We start from the raw sequence: 19,008 nt of genomic DNA, 5'->3' as shown, positions 1-19,008 counted from the left end.
ACAAAACTCCATGGCTATCCGAAATTTATTGAAGGAGATATGAGCAGATCATTCTGCAAAACAGGAGGAGCACATCCCCAATTTCGATGTTCCAGTCATCCTATGGTCCTGGGATTATCAGAATCGGATTCCTTGACCCAAAAAACACTAGGAACATCTATCATCCATGGGGGTCATTTTACCCAGATAACATATACAGGCATATGTAGCTATAAGACAAAATGTAAGAACCTCTTGTACTTCGGAGTTTTGACATATTACCCCCATGGATGATAGATGTTCCTAGTGTTTTTTGGGTCAAGGAATCCGATTCTGATAATCCCAGGACCATAGGATGACTGGAACATCGAAATTGGGGATGTGCTCCTCCTGTTTTGCAGAATGATCTGCTCATATCTCCTTCAATAAATTTCGGATAGCCATGGAGTTTTGTACACATGATTATACAATGTATATCATCTGTTATTTAACAGGAGTACCCGCCCCAACCACTAGAAATGTAAAATACCAGGTATGTCTCCTCTATCCCCCTATTACTCTTTTTACCACGTATTTCTGATAGTTTTCCCTATCTCATGAGGCCACTTGATGTTATTTAGGTCAAAAAACATAATGGACAAAATTAATCTATATATTACGCATTTTTCTATTATTTTGGGCTGAAATTTGAGGTATATACACTATATGGTTGAGCTCATCGTGCGGGGTGATGAACAGAAGGCTCGGCACAGCAAATTTGATGGGCGGCTGATGACGGAGGTAATTCGGTGAGCGCATGCTCGGGGGGAATGATGTCCGCATGCTCAGTTATGTCATGCGTACCTGCTGTTAAGAATCGGAGTATTTTGAGCTAATACACGAAGTAATGAATACTCGAGTAAAACCTAAGTTGAGGGCGAGGATGTCCGAAAGCCGAGTTCCAACCACCAAGAGGGATCCGTAAGAGTGTTAACAAGCGCTAGGCGTAGTTAACGGGGCGTCAGCAAGCGCTAGGCGTAACTAACAGGGTTTCCGAAAAGCGCTAGGCGTAGTCGGGAAGCAATTGATTGGCAAGCGCTTGGCGTAACCGATCAGAGATGCTTAGTTCACACAGTTAAGTGGACTTCGAAGATGAGTAAAATTAGCTTAAGATCTCTAATACAAAGGTAAAGACAGTATTTATATGCTACTCAAGTCCGTATTATTCTGTAAAGTTCTGTAGTATTCCAGTATCGGCAAGAAGAATAGAGAAAGTAGGAGAAAATACTAGTAAGCCGAGGTGAAGGCCGAGAAGGCCGAGAGCAGGCATGTGTTGACTCATGTACAGACCTGAAAAGACTCGAGATCCATAACATGGCCCCCCCCAGTCTACATATGCCGGAATGAGGCACAAATCAAGTGAATGAAGAGAATTAGAAGAAGTGAATCTCGTAGATTTGATTGTCCTGTGCTAGTGCGGCTGCTACCTGCTGATTGCGGTTGTAACTCCACTAACCTTCGGGAATGTCATTACTGCCGGGCCGTTCACTGCTAGATAAACCTAGAGCCAGCCTTTAGAGTATAGTGAACCTATTTTTTCCATCCCCGGATGTGTACAACTGATGTTCGGACGGTACGAGGGTAGAGGAAAGCTGCGTGAGAGGAAGCGGATCGACAAGGGCCGGTTCCTGGGAACAGTTTCCAAAACGGGGATGATATTGATGATGAGCCCCTTCATTTCTCCGCTTGCTCGATTCATCGATCATTGGTCCACCCACGCTCGAAATTGTGTCCAGCCTTTGCCCATGTCTCAAGGTCTCTGTATCGTTCACTTCGTTTCCTGATGCATCTCTACTGCTTCGCTTATGCCCGACGACCTTTGTATTAACCTTTGATAGCGGCACAGTCGGTGCTAGGTCTGTCGAACGCGGTAGAAGGCTGAATTCAGTATTTCTAGAAGGGGTGATGCGAGATACTGCCATAGGAATGATAAAAATGTCCCTGGGTACGTCGTTTGAAGTAGCGACGAGCTGAACATTCTGATTTAATTGATCATGTTCAGTTTTCTCAGGGAAATTGCGCTTCAATAATAATGTGTTGAACGCGGCACTCCGTGTATGTTCTGTGAGTATTCGTTTCAGCTCTTGTTTAGTCACTGCATCTTCTGCCATCACCAGCAGGCAGGGGTAAGCCGCAAAGCTAGGGGAATTGATTAATTCCAGAATAAGCTGACAAGGGACTTCCCATCGAGGTGAGTGCCGAATCCCTGGGAGGTACTGAGCCTCGAACATAGTTCTAAGGTAATTAGGGCTGCGCGACACCATAGGAAGTTTTGGAAATTTGAATTCACGCAATGCGACAAGGAATTCGGAGAGTTCCTTGCAGATCAGGATGAGAATAGAGCCGTGAAGGTAATGGAAGCAAGTACCGATGAATTCGCGTCCGGAGATGATGCTGACCCTCTCTTTGGAGATGGCTTTCGTAATGGTAGGTGCCTGGTTTCTGATGGCTCGACGCGGATCAAGCACCGCCCTTGCAACTTGAAGCTGATCGTCTCGGGTGGCGCACAGTCGTCGTTCCATCCTCTGACCTTTCCTACGAATGTTATAAAAACATTTTCGGGCAATACGAACACGTCTGGTCATATTCCAGTTTACTACCGCTGTTAGGGTGTTGTAGAGGTTTGAAATAGGAAGAACAAAGAGCCGGGAGACGTAGATATAAGGTAAGTCATCTCCTTGCTGCCAATGAGTTTCTCGGCTGACGTGTTTTTCGAGCAATAGGATACCTTGCCTTATCAGGGAGTGAACACGGGTCGAAATTCTAGTACCGTGTCGTAGATGTCGATGCTCTCCTTGTACTGGATAACACTTCAAATATCGACAAAATGTTTGAGCCCTTGAATGATGTGTCCCTGCTTCAAAATTTATACTAGATTCAAGATAATTTCGGTCACAGGATATGCTAGAATGTTGTTTGGGAGATGCGTGGATGGAGGACGGCTCCATCGTGCGATGATAGCAAAGGGAATCGGCTTGCGTAGTTGCCGGTGAGTTATTTCCAAAATGGGAATGATATTGATGATGTTGATCGCCACGGTCTTCCTTTTGCCATGTTATCGATACCACCATTGGTTCATTCGCCCTCGAGACTGTGCCCGGCTTTGCGTCCTTCCCCCGTACGTCAGAGTATCCTGCCTCTTTGTCCAGGACAATGTTGACTTCGACTATGCTGTGTATGTTGATACCCGGATTCCGAATTTGATCATCAAGTTTCCTCATGGGCCTTGTGCGCTGATTTCTCTTCTGATAGCGTCGTTTTCTATTGATCAGGACTTCTATAGCTATGCTTAAGGCTTCAGGATCGCTTCGTGATGCATGAATGATACGTCGTTTATGTCGAGCGACACTCGTATGAACTTCCGTTGGTGCCACAGTCGGTGCTCCGTCCATAGAACACGTTAGAAGGCTAGTTTGGGCATTTATGAAAAGGATGATGTGAGAGACTGCAATACGCATGATAAAAATGTGGCAGGGTACGCTGTCTGAACTAGTGATGAGCTGAATGCTCTGATTTAATTGATTGCGCTCAGTCTTCTCCAACAGCTTGCGCTTCAAAGATACCGTATTGAACTTGCCACTCTGTGAAAATTTTGTGAGTAGCCATTTCGTATCTCGTTCCGTTGCCATAGCTTCCAGCGTAATAGGAATCGTGGGAGCGTTTGTCGAGGATGTAAGGGATACATCAAGAAATTGGTTATCATGACCAACAGTTGGCTGCAGTTTCGCAGGTATCCCGAGCCAGATTTTGGCTCTGACTGTTCCTGGTACTCGTCGATGTTTTGAATGACGACCAGATTTTTGGGTGTGGTACGATTGGAGCCTTGCGATCTTGGTTGATTGGCTCACAACTTCTTCTGCTAAGGCATGAACCTCAAATACCCGAAGCTCCCAGTCAATAGGCGGTGGTACTATGGAAAATTCAACTTTAACTCCGTGTCTGACAAGACATTGACTTTGTAGCCGACATTTGGTTCCAGTCTGCTTCATAAGGTTCGTCTTCTGCTTGACGCGAACTCTAGGCCACATAGAGAGCATCTGAAGTGCTGTTTGGGAGTTACACATGATATACGAGCCTGAATTGAGGACCATCTGCAAGGTATCAAGATCAGGAGTATTCACTCCTACTGGGACCCGTGTTGCTTCGCTTCCCATGATGGTAAATCCCGACAACCGCAGTACGCATTCTCTCATTCCCATCAGTATACGCTGACAATCACTATTAGTGGACATGACACAGCCGGTGGCATGGATTATTCGCTGTAGCTGTCTCTGCAGCCGGTCGATGTGATATCTGATTTTACGTGGTAATCGAGAATTCTTGTTCTTCTCTGAAAAGGGTGCACACGGCGTATTTGAAGCGATTCGGAAAGTACGAATTCCGTTATTGTTTGAATATGGAATGATTGGATTGCCGATGTTATGATTCAGGGTTGGAGTAATAATGAATTTGTTCCCACAATTATCCCTCGTGTTTGGATTACTGTTGTAAGCAGGTATGTCCGTCGCTTTGAGGGCGGTGTCAAAATCAATGCTGGTATACTCCGAGAGATCAGAGCATGTGGGAATTTTTGAATAGCATGAATCACGACGAAACTGATGTTTGTTTCCATCGGTGATGGTGCAACCTTGACCCGAGTCGAGATCGCTAGGAGAACGTCCTCGGTAAATGCTTGTGTGCGAAGAAGGATTTCTGCAATCTAAGTCCTTTGGAATCTGAGCTTGGTGGGATGCTGCAGGCAAACTCTCATGTTGATATGGACCGAAATCGTGAGGTTCACTGACTTTGGAATTCACACAAAGACAAGACTGACCGCATATTTTAGCGACCTGTGAGCTGCTAGGATGCTGTTCCTCATCTCTTGAAGCATCATAGTGTACTCCCCCCCAACTCAAGTCGGAGGCCGAGGCCTGAACAGAGGTCTTTGACTTGAAAGGATTGGAATGTGATACAGGAGGAACAGCAGGAAGGTAATACTCCCTTTTCTCAAGACGCGCTCTGTCAGCATTGCGCTGAGCTGCCAGCATTTTTTCATCTAGGTATACGCGTGTCTGAAGTTTATTCCAGTCATAGACATAATCAAGCATATGAAGAAAATGCTTGACCCGAATGCGATACTGGAAGGCATACAACTCAAAATCGTTGGCCGTCAAACCTTTCGCAGTGTCAATGGCCCATCCAGGTGGTCTGAGATCCGAATAACCAAAGCTATTGAGTGACGAGGAAGCTAATGCATGGCGAGTTGTTAATAGGGTGTGAAGATCTCGATAGATTTTCTCATCCAATTTGTACACAACATCTTTCGTGAATGTAGTGCAGGCAAAAACGGATGTAAGAAGGAAATCTAGCATGTGAGTTTCTTCCGAGAAGGTCTCAGTGTACTGGTTATGCTTCAATACACGATCACTGGTGGTTCGTAGGTTATTCCTGAGTCTCTTGTTCTTGCTGAGCTTAAGTACCTGTATAATCCGATCCTTACGCTCCTGCAAACATGAATGTTCTGCGAAGGCAAAGAGGGGAACACAGGATGGCCACAAGCGAGTAACCTTCCTGCTATCAGTGTTGGAAATGTCAGCTGGGTCGACTGGAAACACAAGCGGTGCTGGAGGATCTGGAAAGCCGAGTGAATCACCAGGCAAATGCTGAGTTGGGGGAGAAGATTGCGAAGCCGGTAAATGGATTGTTGAAATGGGTCCCGGCATAGTAATTGAATTCAGTGTGAGTAGGCGCGATAAGGTGCGAAAGCGAGTAGGAAATAATGAATAAAACAATTCCCTCTACAAGGTGGTCCCAATGTGTCCACCAATGTTAAGAATCGGAGTATTTTGAGCTAATACACAAAGTAATGAATACTCGAGTAAAACCTAAGTTGAGGGCGAGGATGTCCGAAAGCCGAGTTCCAACCACCAAGAGGGATCCGTAAGAGTGTTAACAAGCGCTAGGCATAGTTAACGGGGCGTCAGCAAGTGCTAGGCGTAACTAACAGGGTTTCCGAAAAGCGCTAGGCGTAGTCGGGAAGCAATTGATTGGCAAGCGCTTGGCGTAACCGATCAGAGATGCTTAGTTCACACAGTTAAGTGGACTTCGAAGATGAGTAAAATTAGCTTAAGATCTCTAATACAAAGGTAAAGACAGTATTTATATGCTACTCAAGTCCGTATTATTCTGTAAAGTTCTGTAGTATTCCAGTATCGGCAAGAAGAATAGAGAAAGTAGGAGAAAATACTAGTAAGCCGAGGTGAAGGCCGAGAAGGCCGAGAGCAGGCATGTGTTGACTCGTGTACAGACCTGAAAAGACTCGAGATCCATAACACCTGCTGATAAAACATGCCAGAGGACTTGATAATTACGAGCACGCAGGACAGCTTTATTCAATAATTATTCAAGTACTGTAGATATCCCTCTCCCTTGCAGTTGTTATAGCCGTTAAAAAACGTTTTTAACAGCTATTACATCTGTGCTTTAGCGGGCTTAACAGGTGAGATCCAGATACCGGACCTGCGGACTGTGAATCGGAGTTCAAAAAACGCGACTTGTCACAGTGTGACGGTACGCGCCTCTCCCGATGACGACCAGGACAGTGAGCCCGACAGATTACAATCCTCGACCCACGAAGCGTCAGCGTCGCGACAGCATATCACAGGGCGCCACTGCTGTCGACGGCAATGACCTTGCTCCCTTGAAGGCGATCGCCATGGCTCCTAAGCCGTCATGTCTCACACCATTACCCCCCTCTCTCCTACTCATTTCGCTTCCAGGCATTCTGATACATCCACCGACGCATCGGTATCATGCCCAATCTCTATGCCTTTCTCTTCTTGCTCTTCGAAGGTGTTTGAACCTACCGAATTTGACTCCAGAGGTGGAATGCAGAGCATGGACTGCTATGGTGGAGGTTGGTATGCTTGTAATAGCCGGGGGCTTCAGTCAAAATGATGACCATTTGTGGGCAAAAGCCATCGAAATTGAGGTATGTGATATGTTTCTTGGTGTCGAACTAGGCTGACGGTTTGGGTATTAGGTGGAGAAGGCTGCGAATAAAGCAGTGAGTACTATGTTGTATATCTATTTCGTGTACTGAATTGTATGCTTGTAGCTAAATATCGCACAAAAAGTGAGTTTCCTTCTCGGATAATGTCATTATTTGACTGAACGCATGACGCCAGCACCCGACCCTTCGACTGTATCGTCCCCATGTAACTTGCTTAACAGCACGACTGCTGCACTGGCAACGCAAGTCCAAATTCGCCCTCACTCTCCTTCGATGTCTGCTCAATTCGTTCTTACCCTCTGATCCACCCCATGCGATTTACGCCGCTCATCTTACCCTCATCTCACATCTTACAACATCGAACTCGTCTTCCTCGATATCTAGTCCGAAAGAGACGAAGGCACCCCTATCTGCTATACAAGCCCTGGCAGACCTCGCCGACAACAACAGGCACTCTAGCGTCAAACTATATGCTCTCGTCCTGAAGCTGAGGACGCTGGTGTCGTCAAATCTGTGGGAGAGCGTCGACGATGCCCTACGCTCGGCAGAGGAGGCTCTGGGAATAGATTGTCTTTCGGTGCAGGGCTCAGCTGTCGCAGAAAAGCAGGTCCTCAACTCGATATCCAACACACCTCGGTCGCAGGAAGGAACTATAGCCGGTTCACCGAAACAACCTTCTACTCCTACTCCATCGATGCCAAAGTTCGCTGACAAACTGGCTGAAATCATGGCTATCCATACCTTGATTATCGGCGTCGTCTTCCACACTTTCGTCGGTAACTTTGCAAGAGCAAGTACGCGTCTAACCCTCCTTCATATGCTCATGGACTCCGGGGTCTTGATAACGTCAGGCAGCGGCGTCGTCGAGATAACCTTTTCAAATCCACCGTCACCTCCTCTTCTCATTCAAACGACTCATCCGCGTGTCCTTTTCATTCTTGCCTATCTCGTCAGCGCCATCTCGAGGAAAGATCCCGTCGGCCGAAAACCCAAGCGAAAGATCTTTGCCGTCGAAGGTCTGGCGGTATGGGAGAAAGAGATGCGCAAGGAGCTTGTTGTTCCCCCCTGGGCTAGCGTTGATGATGTAGAGCAGATGAACCTGACGATGGCCCGGCTGAAGTGTGACTTGCTTTGCGAGCTTATCTCGGTTCATATCATGCGGTCTGAAATCCCGTTCGCTGAGAAGCATCTCGCTGCTTTGACGGCGCACGCTCGTACGAAGGGGCTGTTTGACGCTCTCGCCGCCCGCATCATGTTGCACCATGCACATCTTGCCCATACAAAGGGTGATATGCAGTTAGCTGGCGATTATTATCGAGCAGCGGCTTACCTTGCGGAGGATGGCCCCGCTAGAGACCATTACGTGTGGACGTCTGCCCGTGCCGGTGAAATCGCTTTGAGAATCGGTGTATGGGCTCGAGGTGAACAGGACGAAGATAGCTGGGAGGCTATCACGGAGGATGGATTGTCCGTCATCGACGACTGCCAAACTCAGGGTGGCACTCTGAGGAGTATAGGTACTCTTATCGAGGCGTGTCTGTCCTCGGAAATCCTCAAGGCCAAGTATGTTCTTATTCTAATACCTTTATCTTCGTGTACTGACCATTCTATGCTCTCAGGAATTTGCTCAGGTCGGCGATGGGTGGTACGACAGACTCGAAGGACAATCATTTACGTGCATTAACCTTGGCACTGCTCACGCCACATTTCATGCATACCGCTATGGAACACGCTATGACCATGCTAGTGACGTGCGAGCAGTTGGCGTCGGGAATGGGCGCAGGTTCTGTGAAGGGCGCCAAAAACACAACAGGAGCCGATACTGTCGGAAATGGTCCGCTAAGGTTATGGATTGCAGAGCGAAATTTGGGTTGGTCTTTCCTTCTGTTTCTTTCTTGGACTGTGTGACTAATCTGGACTACAGAGATCCACCGAAGAAGGGGTGATATGGCTCGAGCCGAAAAACAAGAAGCCGCTATCGAGGCGCTCAGGAATGTTGTTCATTACTAGCTTACTCATGCATTATAGACTTTCGATCATGCATTATTTATTACCGACACACTCATATGTATCATGTACTGTATTATCATCTTGCTCGCTTGCTATTGATGCTGTTTTCTCTAGGTGTCATACATGACATCGCAATCTTGAAAGACCCTTCCTTACTTGGGAACATGAGCTACCACTATCAGCGATGAAGTAGAGTTAGTGACGCGTGACGGCTCAAGAAGACAGAATGCGACGTCAAATGTGAATATAAGCAAGTGAGCCTCCGTTTAGGATAATGGTTTTGACATTTAAGTTTTCGCGTTCACAGTCGCAACAAGGAAACGTCGACCAAGCTAAACGCCACCAAGGTCCTTAACGACGAGGAATTTCAAATCTCAGGCCCCTCGATGCCTGAAGACTTCTCGCATTCAAGTTGCTGCGATGTAGAAAAGTGACAAAGCCCATTCTAGCTCTCTCTCTCAAGTAGGTTCTGGCCCCAAGTTCATAAAACCCTTCGGAAGTCAGCAGGTCCCGCAAAATCCTCATGATCACGATCATGAAATTCTAGGTGGCGTCTTCCCTCTTGTCAAGAAAGTCATTCAGCGAGTTGCAGTTTCACATACTTATGGCACGCCGCCCTAGTACTACCCTGAAAATGCCGTTGGATTTCATTCAGTGGCTGCGGATACCCCATGGGTCCTTTGGGGTATTCTTTGCCGATTCCGAACGCCTCAATCAGTCGGCTGCTCTGGAAATCGATGAGCGTCTTCGTATCATCCACCCATCCAGCCAATGTTGAATATCCGGGTTTATGGTAACTGCAGACTGTAAGGCACCCTCGTTGTCCCACACAGCACGCATTACCCGTTCACGGCGAAGCATGGCTCGTCTTCGTGGGCTCCAAAACACCGAAGAATTGCTTACAATGCTATGATGGCCAAATCACCGTGCATCCAGGGCTCCAAGGTACGCTGATTCCCATCCGTCTAGGAAGAAGACCTACTGATGTTTAACTTTAGATCCCGTATTGTCCCTCGAGGACGAATCAGATATCGCCTAGAAGGTACGTCATGGTCCGACTCGGTGTTCTCGCATCGCGATTTAAAGGTGCATCAGTGATGGGCCGTGTCACGAGCCGTCTTGCTAATCAATGGCTTGCACTTCAATTGGACTCTAGAAGATACTATCAACATACATGGGGTCTGACGAGAATACACCTACTCATGGCTCTGCGAATTCGAATCAAATGTAAATGGGATCGAAGACGGGAACATTTATACCCGCACAGGAACATTCGGGGTGACCGGTGAGGCTGCACATAAAGATGACCCTGCAATCACGCAGGCAGTTCTTCTCAACCAACATCTACACTTCTCATGTTAACGCTGTGTGTCCGCGACCTGCTGTACGTCCATTGTGCAGAAACGATGTCGAGGTAGCTGATTTCATTTTCTTTTCATATTAGCATTTCCAAAACGTCTTCACCGACTCCGGCGGCTTCGCCGCAACCTATTATACCCCAGGAATTGATCGATATCATTATCGATAATTTGTATAACCATCCCCGCTCGCTGAGAGCCTGTGCTCTTGTTTCATCATCCTGGTCAGGGCGCAGCCAGCAAAACCTCTTCTCTCGAATCACCCTCGCTGGCCGACCATGGCCTGACCAACCAAAAGGCCGAACAGCGGCGGAGCTATTTCTACGCCTGATAGAATCGGCTCCTCATGTCCCGGGCTTCGTTCGGCACCTCGAAATCATCGAGGGTGATGTCTTCAAGTCCGACCGGTGGCTCGCCCGGTCGATACCAGTCCTTGATCACATTCTACCCGCGCTCACAAACCTGCGAACTCTCCATATCAACTTTAGCGGACTCCTATGGCGCCATATCCCAGGTATTCACACTTCGTTTCTGTCCGCTTCCAGGCTCCCGGACCTCCACAAAGTAACGATATCAAGCCTCACCAGCGTTCCCAGCTTAGACAAACTATTCACCTTGTTCCAGGGTTCGAATATCGCAGATATCAGCTTGGTGAACGTCACCACCTGTGCCCTGACCAACGGTTCACAGACATATACCCCAAAATCCCTTCGAATACCACTCGAAAACCTCTCCCTCTCTCTTGATGGCGACCAAGTCTGGGGACTTACGTCGTGGCTCGCTGATCCATCATGTATCTTGCAACTCTCCGGTTTACGGAAACTGCACGTCAACATATTATATTCACGGGAGATGAAAGCCGTTTCCAGATTACTGGAAACGCTGCACATGCCTTCCCTGGAGACAATAGAGATCCAATTGGAGGCCCTTGGTAAGCAAGCGTTGCTATTTTAACCCTCCCTATTCTTATCCATCCAAAAACCTCACAGATTCCACTGATTCCATCCACCCGGAAAACCTCCCTGATATCAGCCGTTTTCGGCACGTCCGTTTAACGCTGACACAAGAATGCCTTGGATGCGAGTCGGAGGAGTGGATATCAGCCTCACTTGCCGCTATCTGCTGGACACAGATACTGGAGAACTTCAGGGAGAACGTTATTGAGACTGTTACGCTTATGCTACCCAAGATCCACCCGGAGAAGTTTCCAGAAGCCGAACGGATGCATTGGATTGCTCTAGACGCGGCTCTGATGCGTGCTGACATGTCGCATTTGCGCGGGGTGTACCTCGAAGATGAGATCAGTCAAGAAATGGGGTATCGGAATGCGGTTATCAAGAACATACTTCCTAATCTCTATGGAAAAGGCCTTTTAGTATTCTAGGTGAAGACCCTCCTTTATTTTCCGACGGAATACCACTGATTGGTCTTCTCAACTTTGGAAAGGCATTACATACCATGGTCGGAATCTTTTCATCTCGGCTTTTCACAGCACTTGTATATCCTTATCTATAATACCGTTTAGATTTGCTCCGATCCAGGTGTCTTCGTACGTAGTTTGAGCAGCCATATTTATTCAATATACCGCGTCCGGCTGCTTCACACTTTCGCGCCCTCTATTACACATTCACAGCAGAGGCCGGGTCATTTTAGCTCGTAAAAATTGAAGCCTTTGTCAGTCCTGAAAGGGTCGTCCGTAAAACGGCATGAAAAATCCCCCTCCCCCTAATAGAACAATGGACTTAGGATAACTTTTCGTTTTACGACACTCAAACCGAGAATGTAAAAACTAAAGCTGGAAATCGAAACCTTTTAAAATCCCGGTTTAGGCCATCGAAAAAACACCAGCCTCTGCAATGATTGAATGGCGAGGCAAGCAATTAAGCCAAAATAAATCATCCATATCCACGGACTTGGCAACGTATTAACATTATACACACTTCACATAGAAAACAACTCCGTATGCAGCCCCACCCCACCCAACTCCCCACTCCTCGTCATCCCAAGCCTCGCAACAGCATTAGACGCCTCCCTTATTAAACTCTCAGGCCCACAGACACACACCCCAACGCCCCCACCCAGACCTACCCAACTTAACTTCTTCTCTTCCTCATCATCAGGCGGAGGAGATGTAACCAAATCCCCAAGCACCTTCCCAAATCCAGGACGCTCAAAGATCACGTCCGAGTTGGGAATAGATGGTACTGCATCGGGGTTACACAGACACGTAACGTATATCGAGACGTGCACGTCTAGTGTCGAACCGGGACGCCCAGCGACGTTGGTGATATCCATGAGCATAGGTGCGAACCAATCGATCGAGCCTGATGACGACATAATAAGAAATAATGAATAAAAGAGTAGAATGAAAGACCCTACCAAAAGACCGTATACACCACACAAACTCGATCCTCTTAGTCCGCTCCCCACGAGGCCTCCCAAGCTTGACACACTTCCCAACGATATCATCAAGCAAACCAATCGTGAACGTCGCTCCGCTCCCCCCAGCGAACAACAGCACGCTCTCGTACTGTCCCAAATCAATACTACACCCTCCATAGGGTCCATCCAGCATAACCTGCACCGGAACGTCTGCCCCAGTAGTCCCAGCCTTGTCTTCATGCTCCAAGCACTTTGTCTTATTCTCCGCACTCTCATTGGCAGTGAACACATTAAGCGCCCTCGTCCAATCACCCGACACCCTCGCTCCCAGTATGATCCCAGGCGAGGAGATACACGAGACCCTACTAGGCGCCGAGAGGATAGTCAGCGGGTGAGACTCGAATACGCGTCCTGAGAAAAAGACCCGTAAGCAGATGTGCTGCCCTGCTTCCCAGCCGAAATCACAGTCTGGGATACGAATCTAAACCGGGGGAATGAGCTGGCTGGAGGACGACAAAGAAGAGATTAGCTACGTACGATGGTCATCTGGTTGTCAACAGCAGTGACAGTAGCATCCTTGATTCGATACCGGAACAGACGCATGAGCATATCCAGGCCATAAAACGCCAACGGAGGGAATATCCACGGAGACGCATACGTCGTATGGTAGCATATCGTGATGAAGAACGCCACGAACCCAAGGACACTACAATCACCAACGTTAACACCCACCTAGCCACAGAGAATAAAACTCACTGAACAACAAAAAAGATCTCATAACAAACCCTCCTCGCAGGCCTAACACTCGTCAGCACAATCACACACAACACCCCAAACGCAGCAATCCCACTCGTCTCCTTCTGCTCCCCCAGAATCGTCAGGTTCCACTCTAGGTGGTTCCTAATCCACAGCGACCCATGCACGACCGCACCGAGGAACATGAACCGTCCGGACCAGCGGTGAACGTAGTTGAGCTTCTCGTACCCGTGTCCAGGGCCTAGGAGCAGCGAGAGCAAGGAATTCTTCGTGGCGAACAAAAAGACCACAGGGAACTGCGCGAGAGCGAGGAACCCTGCACGGTTGGGGTTGTCTTTCAGTTGAGCGTCGACGATGATGCATACCAGCACGATGACGAGGTAGGCGAGGATTACGAAGACTATATCGCCCGTGTGAGACGGTCTCGCATATGTATACGTGTATAACACTCACTCTGTCCAACATTCAGTGCAAGGAACGGAGGCGTCCACAATGTGAGGCTCCCAATGGTCCCAACGATACTTTCTAGGTGCCTCTTTGCCGGTATCGAGCGACGCGGTGTAGTTTGCTGGAGGGGCACATATATACCCTTGGCGCTAAAGTCCTCGCTAACGCCTTGGAACCATAACAAAGTCCTTCTGTTGCGTATCGAGCGAACAAGGTAGGGCAAGGAGTACAGAATCGCAGCACCGACACATGACGCCCAGATAGCGGTGAACCTGCGCTGCCACTTCGGATCTTCTACGTATGAACTTGATACTTTGTCAGTCACAGAACGCGGAAGCGGTATAAAGGACGTACTTGTATTGCTGGAACTCTGCTGGGATCGTTGGGGCAGTTCCAGTGCTCATCTTAGGCGATGTTGAAGGGTAGTGCGTGAGAGACTACTCGATGAGTACGACCACATTCACGGAAAGAAACGTCCATCAATCCGACGCTCGCACCGCAGTGCAAAAAGTTTTCTCGTTCATATTGATCCTTGTTTGGCGTTGGCGTCTGAACCTGTCCCGCCTTCTGCGATGAAACGATCAATCTTGTTTCTCCAAAAAAGTTGATAATTCATACAGCAATTAACAAAGACAAAGCATATTAGTGTCGCATTAATGGGCGCTTCCGAGCCCATGGGTACCAAACCTCCCAAACAATGTCTCGCCTACTCCCATGCCGATAATGATGGAGAGAATGAATCCCACCTGGAAGGTCCTGAAAGTCCAGGATCAGAAACTGCACACACGTCGAAGAGAAAATACCCACATGGCTGCCAACATGAATGTGAAAGACAAAGCAGACTGCAGCGCATGCATGGCACCCCTTGCCAGATCGTTCCTAAGAACAAACGGCGGTGCAGAGCGCAGTACGACAGACTTGAGGGTACCCGGCTCGGACTTGAGCGCCTCGACTTCGGAAGAGGAGTCGCGGTTCTTTCGTGCATAGAGTACCTGGGCCCTGGAAAGCTTTGTTAGCATAGGTGAATGGAACTAGATTGACTCGCAAACCTTCTTGCCCAGTGTCCTTCCATGACCCTCCTCATCGCCGCAAGCCAGCGGTCAATCAACGCCAACATGAAAAGGCCAATACATGCTCCAACCATCGCACCAGCACTCTTGGGGACCCAGCCCTCGAACAGCAGGATATCTCCCGGTGTGAAATGCAGGTACGGCACCATCATACCCGACATAAGCGTCGTGTCTCCCGACGTATCCATCCCTGTCATAGAATCCATACTAGACGTAGAATGCGCCAGAACAAGTGGTAGGAAGAGCGTCAGGAGGGAGAGCATCTTTAGCGACATCATGGACCAGTGGATAATGGGATCAAGTCCTAATTCACGGCTTGTGCAGGAACGTACAAACACACATAAACATGCAGGTTCCGGTGGTGCGAAAGGAGAGGAATATGGAGTCCGGAAGGATGCTGCATTCAATCTCTGGTATCGGGTCCTGTAGTCGACACTAATCTAGACACATCGTTTCCGAACAGAACGAACGACGAACGACAGACAGTGCTCGAAAACCAGATTGTAGGGGCTGCTGGACAACAGGATTCCCGAGTCATTCTCCGAGTAATAAACAACCGAAACGAGACCCGCGGATCTGAGTGCACCGGATGTCGTTGCCAGTGGCCAACGTGGAATAGCTCCTTTTGCCGGTCACGCGGTGACGGCTGACGAGAGCGAAATGACGAGAGTCCAGCGAGAGGGGAGGCCCAATCAGCGACGGCCAGCGAGAGATGCATGAGGTCTACATCGATCCTGGTATGGAATACGACTATCTGAGCCGGATCTGTGATGATCTTATTAGCAATGATAGACGACAGCGAGGACGGTGTACGACGCACCTGGGAAGGGTCACCAGACGAATACACCTCCTCATCGTGGTATCAAGACCTTAGGCGACGAGTCGCCCCAAACCCCTCCGGTCGACTTCATACCACATCCTACGGGATTCCAAGGTGTATATGGAGGACAATACGACCTATACAGTCACGGAATACAGATAGAAACAGATTCGCTATCCATGGCGAGGAGGAAAAGTCGCAGAGGAAGGCTGCGACAGCGGCTGGGAGGATGATGGTGGTTGAGAGGAGGAAAGCAAACAGAACAAATCCGGGCCCCACGAGTCCTTTTTGCGGTGGCGTGGGAATTCGATCATGAGCCTTTTGTTTCATTGGCTGAACATCACGTGGGACCAGCAGGGTTAAGCATTCGATTTCAACTTGATACTTACCTGTCCGGTCTTTCTCATATACGACTTGGATACGAGATTCCCTACTCTTTTATCTTCCAGTCTTTCAATGGGGGTGAAGGTGAGGAGGCAGAAGGACCAGTGAGTATTTTTGGTTCACATAAGTATGTCATTATCAAGTCGTATTGCGCGACATTGCATCGATGTTGGTATCGCTATCTAATATCAAGTGCGAAGAGTCTATAATCAGCAAACATTGCAATTTTTCCATGGGATAATGAATAAGTTTCTCTTACTACCAAGCTGAGAAGATCGTTTATTCATTTCACCGCCATACTTCTATCACTGTATAATCTACCATCTCCTCAGCTTTATCGATAATTCCAGCTAACGTATGAAAACACCTTTCCCCAAGCTGTGAAACACATAACCTGCTGTCATATTTCACAGGATTGACCCGTTCCTCCCCATACAACCCCCAATTCATCTCCTCCAAAGCACCCTGGACATTACTATCACTCAACAGCGTATGCAACCTCAAACACGCGTCCCTCATTCTCCCATGAAGCCTATCCCTACTATCACAGTCCGGCAAACTCAACAGGAGATCCCTATGACACTCATACAACCAATAATGATACCCCTGATACCCAGGATTCCATTCAAAGAAGACTTCAACAGGAACTTCGACCATCCCCTCGCAATTAAGTGCGCAGAAGTACACAACCGTCGATGCGTAATCATCAAAGTCGACGAGATGGAAGTTGTTCGCATCAAAGATCTTGAGAGCGATGGCAGTAGAATAGTTCATGATGAACTCAAGACTGTCTTCTCCCAGTTCAGTTTTCCTGTACGGGGAAGCCTCGTCGATCTTTGAACGGATAGCGTCTTGGTATCGCTGACGACATCGATACCCGATAACAACCGAGCATAGGAGGGCGTTTACTAATTACCAAAATTTCAAGCCCCGCTGAAGCTCGTTACGACAAGGGAAACACTTACGGCACATGAAAACATGAAAACCTCCGAACTTCCCGCGGGCATCATTCCTAATTGACGGTGCGCTCAGTGTAGGATGCCATCCATGGTCGCTCCAATTTTTATTCAACTGGGAGTTAGGAAAGCAATGGCTCGCCGAGAGGACAAGTCGATGCCTACGAGGAGCAGCGAGAGTGTCAGGTACGATCACAGATGAAGCCCGGCGTACGAGGAGGGTGCGGAACGGCAGACTCCGAACGCGAAGGTGAGGTTGCAAGAGACTTGGACAGATCCAGTAACGAAAACCGACCGTATGCATGTGTATGAAGGGAGAAGAGAAAGACTACTCGTCAGTCAAGATCGTTTATCAATCTGGAGCCGTGACTCAGACTGTGGCTGTTCAAGTTTTTGTCAATGTTAAGCGCTCGGCAGGGTATAAGGCGCTAGAGCTGCTATCAGATCTGGTATTTGACCACGAAAGACAGGAAAGCGTAAATGAAGGACGAGTTGTGGTGGCTGTAGAAATTGAAGACGGGATCCGGGCCGATAAGCCGACGTGCCCAAAATTTCAATTTGAGACCACCGCTTTTCCTATTACTATGATGCCGATGGCAACAAAATAAACTCCCCTCCCCCTTCATATTAAAGCTTAGTCTCGTGGGTACCCTCAGCGTGCAGACTGTCATGATCCCATCCTCTACGGATGATTCAACCCTGACAGATAGCCGCCCTTGTCATGTCGTATTCATAATGGCGGATTGGCGCCCAGTCGCCACATTTTTGAAGGGCATCATGCAACTTATTCTGTTCACATTCTGGAGGAGTGGTTAACTTCGAACATGACGCATGTCGCAGCTCACAGCTCTGGTCACCAACACCAACATAAACGAGGCAAAACAGATGGAAGATCTAGTCCAAACCGCTCACGAGAGATGACCTTATCGATTATTTTAACTAGTGCTCTCTAATATCTCGAGATTTCTTCTGCATTCTCACGTGATTTCATAGTGCAGGACGAAAAAGCATCCGAAAACCAGGACTGTTATATCTATGTCGATAGAAAGAGCAGTGGCTGGTTGTACGCCCGGTTTAATGGACACGGCGGTTCGGATTGACCCTTGACCAGGTGGAGGACGTGTCTCTGCAAAATTACGTTCAATCCGTGACAGAATCTGCTGTTCATCAGATGCCCGGTCTGTGTTGCGTTTGACGCGCTATTTGGGTATGCCCTGTCCATTTCTTCAACGTGTGATCGATATTTATCATCACTCACCTGTAGTTCACGGGCAGCTTGACGCGGACTGAAACTCGGAAGCGGCCATCTTTTGCTCTTTATGAATTCTTCGTGCTCTAGGCGAGACCGACTTGGTCGAGGGCGTGAACTCGTATACCCAAGACACAATGTCCGTTCACGGCGCTGACGATTTCTGGATGAACGAGAGCGACGTTCACGGGGAAAGGCTGAAGGTCGATCCTTCGGAGGGCGCAATACAAATGTCGAATTGCAGCATTACAGCGTCTGGCCGACGATTTTAGTCGATAAAATACTTGGAAACGCAATCTCTATGAATTGATACGAGAGAGTCGGAACTCCCAGGTTGCCTTGCACGCGAGCCGATATCTTTGGCGTGGGGAGGTCAGGTCGGACAAACGCTATACTCTATTCTGATCCACTTCGAGCCTCGGAAGCATGCACCGGTGCACGATCTGTGCATAATAAAAGTCCCATGATTGGCCTGTCGCCTCCAGTACATTGCCAAAATGAATTTTGGGGGGCTAGGATAAGAACTTGAGAAGAACTTCGGAAGGAACGTGATTTCGCGATTTTCTT

The 19,008-nt window shown here is 48.2% G+C and overlaps 1 protein-coding gene across 1 annotated transcript; it reads right to left on the bottom strand.

Annotated features, from left to right (window-relative positions):
- Positions 1–1,532: 1,532 nt before the first annotated feature.
- Positions 1,533–5,720, bottom strand: EV420DRAFT_1753997 (uncharacterized protein; the record flags this gene model as incomplete). The annotated part of the gene is made up of 1 exon (XM_060480472.1): positions 1,533–5,720. The coding sequence occupies one exon, from the start codon at positions 5,718–5,720 to the stop codon at positions 1,533–1,535; it is 4,188 nt and encodes a 1,395-aa protein (XP_060322030.1).
- Positions 5,721–19,008: the final 13,288 nt, after the last annotated feature.

The sequence above is a fragment of the Desarmillaria tabescens genome, assembly GCF_030435595.1.
Source record: "Desarmillaria tabescens strain CCBAS 213 chromosome Unknown EV420scaffold_146, whole genome shotgun sequence".
Lineage (NCBI taxonomy): Eukaryota > Fungi > Basidiomycota > Agaricomycetes > Agaricales > Physalacriaceae > Desarmillaria > Desarmillaria tabescens.
This window is presented reverse-complemented; position numbering and strand designations above follow the sequence as displayed.